The 17,887-nt window shown below is 43.0% G+C and overlaps 1 protein-coding gene, 1 long non-coding RNA gene and 1 pseudogene across 2 annotated transcripts in view; 2 read left to right on the top strand and 1 right to left on the bottom strand.

The window, feature by feature from the left end:
- Positions 1-563: 563 nt before the first annotated feature.
- On the top strand, positions 564-1,301 carry LOC102976586 (high mobility group protein B3-like; annotated as a pseudogene).
- Positions 1,302-4,960: 3,659 nt separating this feature from the next.
- On the bottom strand, positions 4,961-13,282 carry LOC114487547 (AP2-associated protein kinase 1-like). Its single transcript, XM_028498024.1, has 2 exons — positions 11,768-13,282; positions 4,961-5,478 (listed from the first exon to the last, which is right to left on the bottom strand). Exon 1 carries the CDS (start codon positions 13,280-13,282, stop codon positions 11,816-11,818), a length of 1,467 nt encoding a protein of 488 aa, XP_028353825.1. The 3' UTR covers positions 4,961-5,478; positions 11,768-11,815.
- A 315-nt stretch (positions 13,283-13,597) lies between these two features.
- Positions 13,598-17,887, top strand: part of LOC129392769 (uncharacterized) — an 11,222-nt gene continuing 6,932 nt past the window's right edge. The window contains exon 1 of the long non-coding RNA XR_008619276.1: positions 13,598-13,773. This is a non-coding gene — a long non-coding RNA (uncharacterized lncRNA). The remainder of the gene's footprint in view (positions 13,774-17,887) is intronic.

Raw genomic sequence — 17,887 nt, 5'->3', positions numbered from 1 at the left:
AAAAAAAAAAAAAAAAGACTGCTCCTCCAATGCAGGGGGCACCAGTTCAGTCCCTGGTTGGGGAAGTTCCTCATGCCCTGGGGTGTGGCCATAAATAAATAAATAAATAAGAGAAAACACTGAATTAAAAAAAAAAGGAAACAAGTTAAATTGATTATGATAGGGACTTCCCTGGCAGTCCAGTGGTTAGGACTCGGTGCTTTCACTGCCATGGGCCTTGGTTCGATCCCTGGTCGGGGAACTGAGACCCCACGAGCTGTGCTGCACCGCAAAAAAAAAAAAAAAAAAAAAAATTGATTATGATACATCCACTCAACGGAATACTCTGTGTTCATAAAAAAGAATTAGAAAGCTCTTTAACGCCCCAAATGGAAAGCTCTCTCAAATATATATTTAGCGAAAAAAGCAAGGTATTGAGCAGTATGTGAAGAAAAACTAGAGGGACTTCCCTGACGGTCCACTGGTTAAGCCTCTGTGCTTCGAGGCAGCTCTCGTGGAGGCAGCTAGCGCGAGGCTGTGGAGCGCTGAGCCGCGCGTCCTGCCCTGCAGCTGCCCAGGCTAGCGAACAGTACAGTCAAATGGCTAAAGGTGATCCCAGAAAACCAAAGGGCAAGATGTCTGCTTATGCCTTCTTTGTGCAGACGTGCAGAGAGGACCATAAGAAGAAAAACCCCGAGGTCCCTGTCAATTTGGCAGAATTTTCCAAGAAGTGCTCTGAGAGGTGGAAGACAATGTCTGGGAAAGAGAAGTCTAAATTTGATGAAATGGCAAAGGCAGATAAAGTGCGCTATTATTGGGAAATGAAGAATTACGGACCAGCTAAGGGAGGCAAGAAGAAGGACCTGAATGCCCCCAAGAGGCCACCGTCTGGATTTTTCCTGTTCTGTTCCGAATTCCGCCCCAAGGTCAAATCTACAAACCCTGGCACCTCTGTTGGAGATGTGGCAAAGAAGCTGGGCGAGATGTGGAATAACTTAAGGGACAGCGAGAAGCAGCCATACATCAACAAGGCAGCGAAGCTGAAGGAGAAATAGGAGAAGGATGTCGCAGACTGTAAGTCTAAAGGGAAGTTTGATGGCGCCAAGGGTCCTTCTAAGGTTGCCCGGAAAAAGGTGGAAGAGGAAGATGAAGAAGACGAGGACGAAGAAGAGGAGGAGGAGGAGGAGGAGGATGAATTTAAAAAAACTGTTGATCTGTCTCCTTGTGAATACCTTAGAGTAGGGAGCGCCGTGATTGACACACCTCTCGCCCAAGACGTGTCTGTTGCCCTCATTAGGTTGAATTACCCAGTTGGATCATGATCACATCGTAGTCTCTCAGAGTGCTCTAGCAATTGCCAGTGGTTCACATGAAGTGGCCATGGGTGTCTGGAGCACCCGGAAACTGTATCAAAGTTGTACACGTTTCCAAACATTTTAAAAATGAAAAGGCTCTCCTGTTCTCCTCACTCTGTGCACTTTGCTGTCGGTGTGACAAGGCATTTAAAGATGTTTCTGGCATTTTCTTTTTTTTTTTTAATTTGTGAGGTGGTGTGTTAACTCTATGGTCATTGGCTAGGAATCCCGAGTTCTCAACTGTACATATCTATAGTTTGTAAAAAGAACAAAGCAACCGAGACACACTCTTGACGCTCCTTGCTTGGCGTGGCGGCTGTAGGGGCGATGCCTTCCGGAGGGACCATAGCTCAGGGCGTGCACTGTGGGGCTGGACCTGTGGACACTGCAGTGGGCATGCGTTTAGCTTCAGGCTGTCTTGTTTCTGTATATAGAGACATAGCGTCCACTGGCATTCTTAGCTGTGGAAAGGGTGGGTGGGTCAGCTGGCATGAGAAGTGTTTTGGATCCTTTTTAGTTGAAGTGCAGTAGTTTTAAACTGCTTTTTAAACAAACCATAGAACTCTTCATTGTCAGCAAAGCCAAGAGCCACTGCATTGATGAAAGTTCAAGAACCTTCTATACTAAACACAATCTGCAACGTTCTGTTATTTTTATTTTTTTGTGTTTAGAATGCTGAAATGTTTTTGAAGTTAAATAAACAGTATTACATTAAAAAAAAAAAGACTCTGTGCTTCCACTGCAGGGGAAGTGGGTTCGATACCTGGTTGGGGAACTAAAATCCCACATGCCTCATGGCCCAGCCAAAAGGAAGGAAGGAAGGAAGGAAGGAAGGGAGGGAGGGAGGGAGGGAGGGAGGGAGGAAGGAAGGAAGGAAGGAGAGAGAGAAAGAAAGAAGGAAAGAAAGAAAGGAAGGAAGGAAGAAAGAAAAAAAGAAAGGTGGGAGGGAGGGAAGTAAGGAAAGAAAGAAAGAAAGAAAGAAAAAGAAAATGCTCTCAGAAAAAAAAAAAGGACAGATTTAAGGGAACCAAGTGTGAGATAAAAAAATTTGAAAAAAAACACTTGAATGTACAGTATAAGCATGTTATATATATAAATGAATGTTATATAATGAATGTATATTATATATATATTTGAATGAAAGGATTTACAAGAAACTAATAACATTTTTTAAACTATATAAATTTATTTATTTATTACTTTTTGGCTGTGTTGGGTCTTCGTTGCTGCACGTGGGCTTTCTCTAATTGCGGCTAGTGGGGGCTACTCTTTCTTGCAGTGCGCGGACTTCTCACTGCAGTGGCTTCTTGTTGCGGAGCACGGGCTCTAGGCACATGGGCTTCAGTAGTTGTGGCACATAGGCTCAGTAGTTGTGGCTGGTGGGCTCTAGAGCGCAGGCTCAGTAGTTGTGGCACACGGGCTTCGTTGCTCCGCGGCATGTGGGATCTTCCCAGACCAGGGCTCGACCCATGTCCCCTGCATTGGCAGGTGAATTCTTAATCACTGCACCATCAGGGAAGTCCTAATAACATTTTTAATGTCTATCAGTAGCACTGTGCTAAGGATTATAGAGAGACTTTACTATGTGCTATTTTATGCTTTTTGGATTTTGTAATATGGAAATATATTAACCAAAGATTTAAACTTTAAAAATCTGTTCATCCTATATATTTATTTTTTTAATATCACATTTTTAATTGAAGTATAGTTGATGTACAATACTATGTAAGTTACAGGTGTACAATATAGTGATTCACAATTTTTAAAGGTTATAATTCATTTAAAGTTGTTATAAAATATTGGCTATATTCCCTGTTGTATAATATTTCCTTGTAGCTTATTTTATTAAACATTTATTTCTTCATTTATTTGGTTGCACCAGGTCTTGGTTGCAGCAGGCAAGCTCCTTAGTTGCGGCTCCAGGGCTCCTTAGTTGCGGCATGCGAACTTTTAGTTGCGCTATGCATGTGGGATCTAGTTCCCTGACCAGGGATCGAACCCAGACCCCCTGCATTGGGAGCATGGAGTCCCATCCACTGTGCCACCAGGAAAGTCCCCTGTAGCTTATTTTATACATAATAGTTTGTACCTCTTAATCCCCTACTCCCATCTTGCTCCTCCCCCCATTCCTTCTCCCCTCTGGTAACCACTAATTTGTTTTCTGTATCTGTGGGTCTGTTTCTTTTTTGTTATATTCACTAGTTCGTTACATGTTCTAGATTCCACATATAAGGGATATCATACAGTATTTGTCTTTGTCTGACTTATTTCACTTAGCACAATACCCTCCAAGTCCATCCATGTTGTTGCAAATGGCAAAATTTCATTCTTTTTTATGGCTGGGTAGTATAAAAACATTTCTTTTGAAATGGGGGAAAAATAATCCAGACAGTGTTTTTATTTTATATTTATTGGTTGATTTATGTATTTATTTTTTAAGAATAATGAGATTTATTTTTCCTTCATGTCGAGGCCTGTGTGGAGTCCAGGCTGGTGAGCAGCTCTGCTCCAGGCCGTTGGTCATTTTGCAACCTTGTGTTTTTAAAATACATAAACACCTACATTTACTAAGATGATTAAAGTTGTTTCTATCTTTCTTTCAAGGTGACTATCTGCTTCCTGGCATTGTGGTAGCACCTGAGGTTCACTAATCACAGTTCTTGAGAACCACCTCTATTTACCCAAGATAAAATCCAACCATACGAATATTGATTAGCCACTGCAAGATGAAAGGCTCTTCTGTAGGTTCCTGAAACATGTGTGAGGGCACACCCCCCAACAATGTCCTCTGCACTTACCTGGTCGCTTGTTCTGTACTACGTTAAAGTTGATTTTTCTCTGAGTTCCTAACTATAGTTCTTGTGTTATTAAAACAACTGTGCTTACCTGGTTCATTTTATATACAGAAGCTCAACTGTTGCATATATTATTACTTAAAAATAAATTGATAAATGTCATATGGTTTATAAATTGCTGGTTTAATCCAATTATTCTTTTTTAAAAATTGTGGTAAAATACACATGAAATTTACCATCTTAACCATTTTTAAGTGTACAGTTCAGTAGTGTTAAGTACATTGACATTGTTGTACAGCCAATCTCCAGAACTCTTTTCATCTGAAACTCTGTACCCATTAAACAACTCCCGGTTCCCCACTCTCCCCAGCTTCTGGCAACCACCATTCTACTTTCTGTCTCTTTGAATTTGGTTATCTGATATGAGAAATCTCATATAGGTGTACTCATACAGTACATATCTTGTTGAAACTGGCTTATTTCACTTAGCATAATGTCCTTCCCTTATTCTTTTTCCGAGTATCTGCAATGCATAGTCTTCCAACTTGAGTTAATTTTTAAAAATTATAAACATAGAAATGCTGAAGCATAGGGCAGAAAAGGGGAAGAAATATAAAAGCAACTAAATTTTTGGAAGTCTTGATCCAAAGTACCGTACCACCTAAAAATGTACTTTTGCCTATAACTGGAAATTTTAAAAGCAAACTATCCCTATATTAGACCATCCTTGCATAAACAATTCACTGACACAAAGAAAGAACATAAGAGGAGAGCAATCCCAAATGAATTTTATTTGATTATCATTAAAATATGCAATCAAATCAGCAGGTTTTAAATCCTTGGGAAAAAGGGAAACTCATATTGCTTAAATCAAATGAACATACAAATAAACTGTAACATGTTATAATACCGATTGTATTAACCTTTCTGATAGCTTAACGAGGTCACAAAGCATCCTTAAATACAAGGAGCTGCAATTTTCAATGTCCATTTCTGTGGGATTTGTACTGACACATTCACCCAGAGTATGTGAGACATGATTTTCCGCTTAGAATGCCGGAATGCTTTCACAAGAGAAGTCTATTTTAAAAACCAACTTCTTTTAAAATGAAGTTCATTTGGAACAGCATAGTTTATTATGGCTTCAAATTCTGGCAATAAACATCTTTACTGCCTGGGGTTGGAAAATTCTCCCCACTCTGCAGCACAGACTTGGTGGAGGCAGCTGGTCAAGTCTGCAGGGCTGAGACAGGCCAGGGCTCCAGATGGAGGTTTCCAAATCGAGATTAAGGTAAGTATTTGTGCTTTTATAAACTTGGCACTTAAATCTGTAGGAACATTGGTGAGTTCTGGAAAGAAAAAAGCAATTTTATTTGAGATGAGACTTATAAACATAGAGAGGAACCAAAACATGAAAGAGTTGTTGATTTGCATTCTCTCTCTGGAAATAAAGCTTTCAACAGAGAAATAACCCTAGACTGATCTGGGCTATTACAGCCCAAGTTATGACTAATAGGCTTAAGAAAAAGGCTCTTTAATAACTATTGCTTGGAAGGAAAGCTTATAATATACACTTTATAACAAATTATACATCAATTACACATCGATTCCAGCTCCTCCATTTATGTGACATTGAAAGAATTACATAACCTTCCAATATCAAATCTCCCTTCCTTGAAGTGGAGATAATAATGGTGCCTTATCTCTGATGGTTGTGACGAATGAGATAAAGCTGGTAAGTTACTTAGCACAGTGGGTAGTGTATTATGAACACCCAATAAATGTTAGCTATTATTATTAATAAATGCCCCATATGTGTGTGTTGATTCAGAATTATACAAAATGGGAACACAAAGATGAACAAAACAAAGGTGAATGAGATCCTCATGGTCTAGTGGAGAAGATACCATTACTATTTAAGAGGTAATGCATCATCTGAGGATCAAAATAAGGTGTTTTTTTTTAAGTGCCTAATGAACTACAGAGCAAATTTTTATTATTCTAGATCAGGGTTTCTCAACCTCACACTGACGATGTTTGGGGTGGGATAATTCTGTGCTGTGAGGGGCTGGCCTGAGCACTATAGGGTGTTTGGCAGCACCTCTGGCCTCCACCCACTAGATGCCAGCAGCACCTCTCCCCACTCCGCGCTTTTACATTGCTGTGGTCTATGGCTGGGAGCCTCCAAGACCAAACCCCGGGGGTCGGTTTCCACTCCTGCTCTCTCCAGACCTCCCTGTGCCTGGCCTGTCTGGCCAGCCGTCTCCTCAGGGCCTGAATATTACGGCAGATGGCAGGCATCCAACGGTGGAATCTCAACCTGGGGGTCAGGGACTGGGCAAATCAGTTCTCCTCAGGCCAGCAGACAAAGATGAGACGGCCAGGTTCTCTGAGAGGAGAGAATGACGGCCTCGGGCCTGGATGTCACCGGGGCAGAGTGAAATACACTGTGTTGGCTGCGAACCTGGCCAGCTAGGCTGGTCTCCCTCTGCTTCGGGCCAGTTGCTCTTGGTCAGGTGGATGACTCCAGACGAACAACTGGAGTCAAAGCTGCTGTACAGCCCACCCCCCAGCAAAAGGGGGTGGGATGGGGCGGGAGTAGTTACTCTCTTGTTATATAAGCAGCCACATAATAGTCTGGATTTTGCCTTTTGGCCCACAGAGCCTAAAATATTTACCATCTGGGCCTTTATAGAAAAAAATTTGTCCACCTCCATTTTAGATAGGTACTTATCCTACCATCAGTACAGAGAAATGCATCAAAATGGTGTCATTCTACCTGATGTCATCTTGAGACAGGAAGACAAGAGCATAGCCACTTCAGAAAAGGACCAGGGTAACGGCCTTGGGCAAAACAGGCCTTGTAAGCTAAAGAACAAAGGCCCCGGGGGTCTGAGTCCCAGAGACTAACCTTATCTGTTCCTGTCCGTTTTTGCAGAAAATTCTCATGCATTTCTTCCCCCTCACAGAAACAACTCCCTATTCCTTATAGCCATCATGGAGCCACTTGCTGATGATCAAAGAAGTTTGACGATTTCTGGAAATTATCAGTGATCCATGAGACAAACCCTCCCTTTTGTTATAAAAGCAACTCGCCCCTTCTACTCTAGGAGCTGGAAGTTTCCCTTTGCTTTGTTTTCTTGTTGTTGTTGTAGTTTTCCGCCCTCTCCCTTGTGCACACGCTACCTCTTTGAATAAAAACCTCTGCTTGCCTAAGGGTCTTATGGAAACAATATCATTTCTATGGTAGTGCCATCCAAGAATCGGGAAAGGGCCTGGCAACAATCTTTGTAGCAAAAAAATGTTATGTACAAGTAAATAAACACCTGACAGTGTTTTCCAGGATGAATACCCATGGAGCCTACACTTTATTTTTTAATTAATTAATCAATTAATTAATTTATTTATTTATGGCTGTGCTGGGTCTTCGTTGCTTCAGGTGGGCTTTCTCTACTTGCGGCAAGCGGGGGCTACTCTTTGTTGCGGTGCGCGGGCTTCTCATTGCAGTGGCTTCTCTTGTGGAGCACAGGCTCGAGGCATGTGGGCTTCAGTAGTTGTGGTGTGCAGGCTTCAGTAGTTGTGGCATGCGGGCTCAGTAGTTGTGGCTCGTGGGCTCTAGAGCACAGGCTCAGTAGTTGTGGCACACGGGCTTAGTTGCTCCGTGGCATGTGGGATATTCCCGGACCAGGGCTCGAACCCGTGTCCCCTGCATTGGCAGGTGGATTCTTAACCACTGTGTCACCAGGGAAGTTCTCATGCATTTCTTCCCCCTCACAGAAACAACTCCCTATTCCTTATAGCCATCATGGAGCCACTTGCTGATGATCAAAGAAGTTTGCAGAAAATTCTCATGCATTTCTTCCCCCTCACAGAAACAACTCCCTATTCCTTATAGCCATCATGGAGCCACTTGCTGATGATCAAAGAAGTTTGCAGAAAATTCTCATGCATTTCTTCCCCCTCACAGAAACAACTCCCTATTCCTTATAGCCATCATGGAGCCACTTGCTGATGATCAAAGAAGTTTGCAGAAAATTCTCATGCATTTCTTCCCCCTCACAGAAACAACTCCCTATTCCTTATAGCCATCATGGAGCCACTTGCTGATGATCAAAGAAGTTTGCAGAAAATTCTCATGCATTTCTTCCCCCTCACAGAAACAACTCCCTATTCCTTATAGCCATCATGGAGCCACTTGCTGATGATCAAAGAAGTTTGCAGAAAATTCTCATGCATTTCTTCCCCCTCACAGAAACAACTCCCTATTCCTTATAGCCATCATGGAGCCACTTGCTGATGATCAAAGAAGTTTGCAGAAAATTCTCATGCATTTCTTCCCCCTCACAGAAACAACTCCCTATTCCTTATAGCCATCATGGAGCCACTTGCTGATGATCAAAGAAGTTTGCAGAAAATTCTCATGCATTTCTTCCCCCTCACAGAAACAACTCCCTATTCCTTATAGCCATCATGGAGCCACTTGCTGATGATCAAAGAAGTTTGCAGAAAATTCTCATGCATTTCTTCCCCCTCACAGAAACAACTCCCTATTCCTTATAGCCATCATGGAGCCACTTGCTGATGATCAAAGAAGTTTGCAGAAAATTCTCATGCATTTCTTCCCCCTCACAGAAACAACTCCCTATTCCTTATAGCCATCATGGAGCCACTTGCTGATGATCAAAGAAGTTTGACGATTTCTGGAAATTATCAGTGATCCATGAGACAAACCCTCCCTTTTGTTATAAAAGCAACTCGCCCCTTCTACTCTAGGAGCTGGAAGTTTCCCTTTGCTTTGTTTTCTTGTTGTTGTTGTAGTTTTCCGCCCTCTCCCTTGTGCACACGCTACCTCTTTGAATAAAAACCTCTGCTTGCCTAAGGGTCTTATGGAAACAATATCATTTCTATGGTAGTGCCATCCAAGAATCGGGAAAGGGCCTGGCAACAATCTTTGTAGCAAAAAAATGTTATGTACAAGTAAATAAACACCTGACAGTGTTTTCCAGGATGAATACCCATGGAGCCTACACTTTATTTTTTAATTAATTAATCAATTAATTAATTTATTTATTTATGGCTGTGCTGGGTCTTCGTTGCTTCAGGTGGGCTTTCTCTACTTGCGGCAAGCGGGGGCTACTCTTTGTTGCGGTGCGCGGGCTTCTCATTGCAGTGGCTTCTCTTGTGGAGCACAGGCTCGAGGCATGTGGGCTTCAGTAGTTGTGGTGTGCAGGCTTCAGTAGTTGTGGCATGCGGGCTCAGTAGTTGTGGCTCGTGGGCTCTAGAGCACAGGCTCAGTAGTTGTGGCACACGGGCTTAGTTGCTCCGTGGCATGTGGGATATTCCCGGACCAGGGCTCGAACCCGTGTCCCCTGCATTGGCAGGTGGATTCTTAACCACTGTGTCACCAGGGAAGTCCCCTACACTTTAATTAGAAACTGTTGCTAACATCTAAGTGGACTGTTTTCCCCTTAGAACTAACTGGGAGAGAATTTAGCAATTATTCTCTAATAATTGGCCTCCTGCCATTCATTTAGAACAGAGCCCACAGGTAGTATTACGAACACAAGTACCCTTCTTAAAAAGCCTTCAAAGGTTTCCCACTTCCTCACACCCAACCCCATGCACTCTTGACTCCAGCATCGGATTATCCTTTCCCAAATGTGTCACCAGCAAGCCATGGACTGACTGTTAAACCTCTGAGCCTTTCTGTTGATGATTTTCCCCCATGCATGGAATGTTCTTCTCATCTTCCTCAACCAACAGACACCTACTTTAGTAGCCAATTCAAAAATTCCTCACCCTGTATTCTGGGAGACTGTGAGTAGACTCGTGTTACAGTACACTGTGTTAGTTATTCCTAGATCTGTCTGCCTTGATCAACAGTGAGCACTTGGAGAGCAGGGGCACCATCTCTCTGAATCCCCAATGCCTAATGGAATGCCTAGCACTTGCTAGAAATTCAGTAAATGCCGGGTCAGTGAATTAATTACTTGAAAGGCACTGCATGGCTCTTCCTGTCAAAAATAATTATTCCACTAAAAATTATCAGGTAGACACCAGCCTACCCCTTTTCCTTCCTTGTCTAAAATTTTCTCTTTAGAGAGCAGGGTCTCTAAGCTTTCTGATGGCAAGGTCTGCATCCTTTCATGTGTGTATGCGTTTACCATTATTCCTGGCACTTAGTAAGTGCTCCTTCAAGAATTACATGGAATTATTTTGATCATATGAATTACTTGAAAGAATTAATGGGAAAAAATGATCTTTTTCAATAATACTAAATCCTTAACCTCTGAAATTATTATGGTTTGTCAGTGTTTTGCTCTTAGAAAAATTTTTTTAAGAGACAAACATAAATCACGGAATGTATTTCATTTTAGAATCCACGTGTCCAAACTGTACAAAATCAAAAGAGCTAAAATGCTTTGCCCCTATGATTATCTATAGAATATATATGTGTATATATACCTAGAGGGTGTTACACATTCTCTTAAAGGTAAATTGGAGAAAATCATAAGGAAATTAAGAGTTTGACTTCCACCTAATATTCATTTGTATCTCACGTTGGAAATGAAACCAACCAATATGAAATAAGGATGAATACCTTCTTGAATATGTTGGTAGCATTTAAACAAGGAGCATTAACATAATTTCAAAGTATTGCTCTGCCCCCCATACTCTTCCTCCCTGCCCCCCAAGTAACTTATCAACAGGATTAGAGAGAAAGACCAGGATATTGACACTCAGCACTTAACCCCCTGAGAAGCAGGGTCATCTATTTTGACCTTCACATGATCTTTTCTACCATTCCAATTGACAAGGGTTTGGGAGTTAAGTGAACTTCCTCCTCAATAACCTTAACCACAAAATTCATCCAATAGGTCAGAATAAAGCGTATTGGGATTTAATAGAAAACGCATATGATTTAGAACAAATAACCAAATGTTTTCCAAATCTCAGAATCTTTCCAAGTTTCACTCAATTAATTTTTACCTTTACGTTGACTCATGTAAAGTATTTTTTACTTAAATAAGTGGATTTCAAAAAGGAACCATCACTATTGTATCAATAAAGAGAGAAACCAGTATTACTGGGCATGAATAGAAGTTATCCACTGAAATAACTTTGTTAACACAAACGGTATTAAATCCTAGCTGGGTGCAGGTGTTGCCTACCAAAGCGTTCCAGAGGTGTTAGAGATCACTAACCCCAAACTAAGGGCATTCTCCTTGGTATAATCAGAAAGATTGAAAAAAAAATTGAAAAGGGAATAACTTTCCCACTGGAAGGCTCACTGATATTTGTGCTGTGTCCTGTACCACCTAAAATCATCTTGTTTCAGAAACACTGCAGAGTCCCCCCACCTTAGAGGTCCTGAAGGAAGGTAATTAACACCCTCTCCCCAGGAAGTCGAAATAAAATATCAGGCTGGGAGAGCCATAAAACCTTAACAGCAACTCATCCACTCAGAGCACTAGGTTTCAAAAATCGATCAAAGTTCAAATGATCTAATCCCTGAAGGAAGAGGCCACTTCACCTCCAGACTTAATGTTTTTGAAGAGAGGGGGTTGAGGAAACCACCAGAACATAGACCCGGCAACAGTTAAGGAATACTGCAGGTATTCCTCCAAAGTCACTTACTTGGTGGAGGCCTTAGGGCCACTTGGAGGGCTGGGGTCTGGTTCTGTGCTAGAGAGAGCGACTCCTCCTCTCCGGGACGGGGGTGGGAGCCCTGCCGGGGGGCACTGACTGCTGGGCTTGAGAAGCTGGAGCTGGGGACTCAGGGAGCAGGTATGCAGTGTCAGTGGGGTTCTGACTTAGCTCCTGGACCGCTGGTGGCGGGGTCTCGAAAGCAACTGGCTCTCTGTGAAACTCCTGGGCAGATGGAGACTGGCTTGGTCCAATCCTCTGGACTAAAGAGCTGCTCTGGGAGGTCTGTTGGGTGTGATACATGGCCTGAAAGTGCTGGATAGCCTGGGCCACCTGAGGGTCCACAGGTTGGGTCTGAAAAGACTGGGTGGGCAGCAGCTGGAGCAGAGAGACCTGGGTGGCCAGACCCTGGGATTGGGAAGCCTGAAGAGGTGGTGGCTGAGTTTGACAGGCCTGAGCAAGATTCTGGAGCTGGCTCTGTGAAGCCACAGGCACCAGGAGGTGGCTCTGAGAGGTAAGGATGGTCAGAGGCTGACTTGTAGAGGACAAAGGGACAGCAGGCAGGCTCTTAGAGGCAAAGAGGACCGGAGGCTGAGTAGTAGAAGCCAAGGAAGCTACAGGCTGGCTCTTAGAAGTCAGAATAGGTAGAGGCTGGCTAGTAGAGGCCAAGGGGGCAGCAGGCTGGCTCACAGAGGCAAGAGTAACTGCAGGGGGCTGGCTCGTAGAGGCCAAGGAAACTACAGGCTGGCTCTTAGAGTTCAGAATAGGCAGAGGCTGGCTAGCAGAGGCCACGGGCACTATGGGCAGGCTCTTACAAGCCAGGATGGCTGGAGTGAGAGGCTGGTCCAGAGGAGATGGAGTGAATGGCTGCACCAGATGGGTCCATGGTCCTTTAACAAACCTTGGGAGACTAGCCTCAGTGCCTAGGGGACCCGCATTGGGGCCCAAGGAGCAAACTCCCTTTAAACTTTTGACAGCTTCAGGTTTGGGGAGATCCTCGCTGCCAAAGTCCTGAGCGTCTTCGCTCTCCTTGGCACCTTCCATCCCGTCTTTGTCCTGGTCTAGCTGGTTTTCGACCTGGCCCGCGACGGTCATATCCAGAGCACTCCCCTGCAGGAACCTCTTGCGGTGCCGCCGCCGCGGCCGCATCCGCATAAAGGTGTTGGAAACGCTGCCCATGTTGAAAGAGAAACGGTTGCTGATGGTCTGGCTCAGGACTTCCAGCGTGGTGGCGGAAGGCAGGTGGTAGGGCCTGTTCAAGGGCTCTTCAGAAGACAGTTCGATGTTACCGCTGTACCAGAAAACCCACCAGAGGAGGCTGAGGAAGATGATGATGGAACCCAGGTAAAGCAACAGGTCGTAGAAGAGGAGATCGGCGAAGACCCCGGTGAACATCACGGTCGCGCCCACCGTGTCGAAGGCGACGCCCAACCAAAAGAAATGCTTGCAACGGCCCAGACCCGACCGCTTCTTGGTCCTGTCGACGTCGTTAATCGAAAGCTCCATGAGCTCCCACTGTCGCCGCCACCAGGTCCGCAAAAGCGACGAGGCAGGCGGCACCGCCACAGGCCAGCTGTGGCCGCTGGGTCGCCATGACAACGCCTTGGGGGCGAGCCAAGCAGGAGGCGGGGCGAGAGGGCGGGAAAGAGAGGCCGCCGCTCACCTGTCCGGAGGAAAAAAAAAGGGGCGCGTCCCCAGATCCTGGCGCATGCGCGGTACGCCCCGTCGCCCGCGGGCCCGCCTTCTCCGCATGCGCAGTGCTCCCTCCTTGTGCTACCCTCGCGTGTTTGTTTCCTCTGGGCTCCTCAAGAGGGTAGAGAGTTTACCTCTCATGACCGTCGTCTGTTGTCCCCGCCGTCGGGGGAGGGACGTATCTACATTCCTTTCCCCTCGCCCCCGCCTTCCAGAACGAGGGCGACATCCTGAAGGAGAGCAAAAGGCAAGGACCCTCTTCTAGGAATTTCCCCTTCTCAGCTAGGAGTACAGCTTGGTCTCAGGTATTGCCACCTTCAGAGTTAAAGGCTTTCCTTTGTTTTGGTGAAGAATTGGCTAGATTAGGGTCTGTTGATAGATATCTTAATTCCGGTCTTATCTGATTGCCTCCTAGTGACTGAACTATTACATACTTCTGCTAGTTAATAGGTGGCCTAGAGGTGAATTCCCCTACCCCTCCCCGTGTCTTCAGTTTCTTCCCTTTTAGTTTTCCTTACAAAGTTTTTTTCATGCTCCCCGTGGCATGCGGGATCGAATCCGTGCCCCCTGCAGTGGAAGCACGGAATCTTAACCACTGGACCGCCAGGGAATTCTATTTTCCTTACAGTGTTAAAGTAGTTGAAAAAATATTGAAAAATTGGTGTATTAAAACTCACAACATTGGGGGACTTCCCTGGTGACGCAGTGGTTAAGAATCCGCCTTCCAATGCAGGGGACAGGGGTTCGAGCCGTGGTCCAGGAAGATCTCACATGCTGCGGAGCAACTAAACCCCTGCGCCACAACTACTGAGCCTGCGCTCTAGAGCCTGTGAGCCACAACACCTGAAGCCCTGGCGCCTAGAGCCTGTGCTCTGTAGCAAGAGACGCCACCCCAATGAGAAGCCTGTGCACCGCAAGGAAGAGTAGTCCCGGCTCACCGCAACTAGAGAGAAAGCCCGCAGGCAACAAGGAAGACCCAACACAGACATAAATAAAATAAAAATTACTTAAAAAACCCCCACAAAACTCATAATATTGGGACTTCTCTGGTGGTGCAGTGGTTAAGACTCTGGGCTCCCACTGCAAGGGGCACAGGCTCACTCCCTGCTCAGGGAACTAGATCCCACGTGCATGCCGCAACTAAGGGTCTGCATGCCACAATTGAGGAGCCTGCATGCTGCAGCTAAGACCCAGTGCAACCAAATAAATATTAATATTAAAAAGTCGTGCTCAGTTATTACCATTCTATTTTTTAAAAAGAACTTCACAACAGTATTTTAAGTATTTGTACCAAAACCAGAATTTATTACAATTTTACATTCCTGGTCTTAATGGAAGCAAACATCAATAATACTATTAAAATATACTTCTTAGTATATCTCATTTTCAGTGGAGATTGTCTTTTTTTTACAATTTTTCATGAGCCAGTAATTGTCTTTAACTTTTTTTTTTTGGCTGCACCTCAGGGCTTGTGGGATCTTAGTTCCCCCACCAGGTATCAAACCGGCCCCAACAGTGAAAGCGCGGAGTCCTAACCACTGGAGCACCAGGGAATTCCCAAACCACAGGATATTTCTGAGTAAATAATTTTTAAAAAGTTACTCTTTTTATGAAAGAAATGTTTGCTTTACTTACCTGATAGTAAAAAGTAGTTCTTATACAGGAACACAGATCAAAGCCTTTCAGCACAACCAGCAAGTGTGGCTGCTCTTTGATATGAGGTAGGGTCTTGATTGGGTCATTATAAGAATATAGTTTCTCAGAGGAAGATGTTTTCACACCTCAGATTAGTATTTTTTCTTAAGTCAATAACTTATTGAACTTAATTATTCATTTATTGGCTAAGAAGGAATTCATTAACCAGAGGAAACATGAGCAACTACTTGTTAACTGTCCAGTAGCCAACATGATACTAACTGGGTTTAAATTTCAGAAATAATAGATTTCTTTTACACTGATAACGTCTTTTAGCTGGGAGCTGTTGGTCTGTCTTTGGTTTTACATACTGTTAATATACCATGACAAATGATGTGACATACTTTAAGCCGCAATTTTTTTATTGCAGTATAGTTGATTTACAATGTTGTGTTAATTTCTGCTGTACAGCAAAGTGATTCAGATAGATATATAGGGTTGGCCAAAAAGTTCGTTCAGGTTTTTCCATAAAGAATATATATATTCTTTTTTACATTCTTTTCCATTATGGTTTATCACAGGATATTGGATATAGTTCTCTGTGCTATACAGTAGGATCTTGTTGTTTATCCATTCTATATATAATAGTTTGCATCTGCTAATCCCAACTCTCAATCCATCCTTCCTCCACTCCCCCTCTCCCTTGACAACCACAATTGTTTTCTATGTCTGTGAGACTGTTTCTGTTTCATAGGTAAGTTCATTTGTGTCATATTTTAGATTCCATGTGTAAGTGATATATGGTATTTGTCTTTCTCTTTCTGACCTACTTCATTTAGTACGATAATCTCTTGGTCCATCCATGTTGCTGCAAATGTAAGCTGGATGTCTTAACTCTGCCTACACATTAGAATCTCTTGGAGAATTTTTAACAAATGCTGATGCCTGGGCCCCAGCCCCAGAGATTCTATTTAATTGCACTCAGGTAGGGCCCCGGCATCCGCATATTTTAAAAAATCTTACTAGGTGAATCTAACATGCAACCAAAATTGAAAACTCTTGCTTTAGACATTCCTCAGAGGTCAACTGATAGTTTAGAAGAGTGGAATGAATGACCATCAAGATTTAAAAGTTGAATTTATTTTACTTATTTGATTACTTGTCTTTCCCTGCATTCCAAGCTACATGCTTCATGAGGGCAGGAACTAAGTCTTATTCATCTTGGTATCCCCACAGCCTAGCATAGAACTTGGCATATAATCTCTTAATGAAGTATTTTTGAATGAAGGAAGAAATAATAGGACTTGGTAGTTGATTGGACATGGGATGATGCAGATAGTGGAGTCAAATATGTATTTATTATTTTACTTGTTTATTGGACATATAGAACCCTGGAGAGCACTTGGGAAGAAGGAGTGTGTCTTGTGGGCTAATAACCAGGCCCCTGAAAGCATTATCAAGGCCTTGGTGGCTTTCAGATTTGCGGTCCCTCACTCCCAAGTTCATCCTATCAAGTCCTCAAATCTGTAGCTAGTACCAGAGGCTGGGTGCATTTCCATTAGGATTAGAAGTTGCACTTTGGGGTAGAGTATTAAGTGATTAATCAGGAAACTTTTACATTATGAGTAAAAAGAAATCTTGTGAAGAAAAAGAAAATCTTAAAGAATGTGCAAATGGTTGTTAGAGGTATCCACTACGGGAAATGGGATTGTTAGGGAGGGATTTAACTTTTTACTCTTATGTACCCAGTTATCATTATATAGTGAACTTCTTTGTCTCTTGTTACCATTTTTGGCTTAAAGTCTATTTTGTCTGATTTAAGTGTAGCTATCCCTGCTTTCTTTTAGTTTCCACTTGCATGGAATGTCTTTTTCCATCCCTTCACTTTGATCCTTTGTGTGTCCTCAAAGCTGAAGTGAACCTCTTGTAGGCAGCATGTAGTTGTGCTGTTTTTCAATCCATTCATCCACTCTGTGTCTTTTGATTGGAGAATTTAGTCCATTTATATTTAACATAATTAATGATAGCTCTGGACTCATTATTGCCACTTTGTTAATTGTTTTATGGACATTTCGTAGTTCCCTTTTTCCTTTCTCCCTTTCTTGCTGCATTCCTTTTTGAATTGATTATTGTCTATAGTGGTATGCTTTGATTCCCTTCTCTTTATCTTCTGTGAATCTACTGTAGGTTTTTGCTTTGTGTTTACCATGAGGCTTACATATAACATCCTATTATAGCCATCTCTTTTACACTGATAACAATTTAACTTCAATCACAGACAAAAACTCTACCTCTCTACTCTCCCCTTTTATCTTTTTGATGTCACAATTTACATCTTTTTATTTTGTGTATTCATTAACAAATTATTGTAGTTCTCAGACATTATTTCTTCAAATAAGCTTTCTGCCTCCTTCTCCCTCACTTTTCCTTCTGGAACTCCAATAATTTGAAAAATGTTTCTCTCTCTCTTCTTTTGATGTAACCTATAGACCACATAGGCTTTCTTCATTCTTTTCTCTTTGATCTCCTCGAACTGGATAATCTCTAAATTCCTCTCTTCTATCTCACAGATTCTTCTGTGTGATCCATCTGCTGTTGCTCTCTATTGCATTTTTTGAATAAATTTATTTTTTATTTTTGGCTGTGTTGGGTCTTTGTTGCTGCATGCGGGCTTTCTCTAGTTGTGGCGAACGGGAGCTACTCTTTTTTTTTTTTTTTTTTTTTTGTGTTACGCGGGCCTCTCACTGTTGTGGCCTCTCCCGTTATGGAGCACAGGCTCCGGAC

Source organism: Physeter macrocephalus, chromosome 14 (genome assembly GCF_002837175.3).
Source record: "Physeter macrocephalus isolate SW-GA chromosome 14, ASM283717v5, whole genome shotgun sequence".
NCBI classification, from domain to species: domain Eukaryota; kingdom Metazoa; phylum Chordata; class Mammalia; order Artiodactyla; family Physeteridae; genus Physeter; species Physeter macrocephalus.
This window is presented reverse-complemented; position numbering and strand designations above follow the sequence as displayed.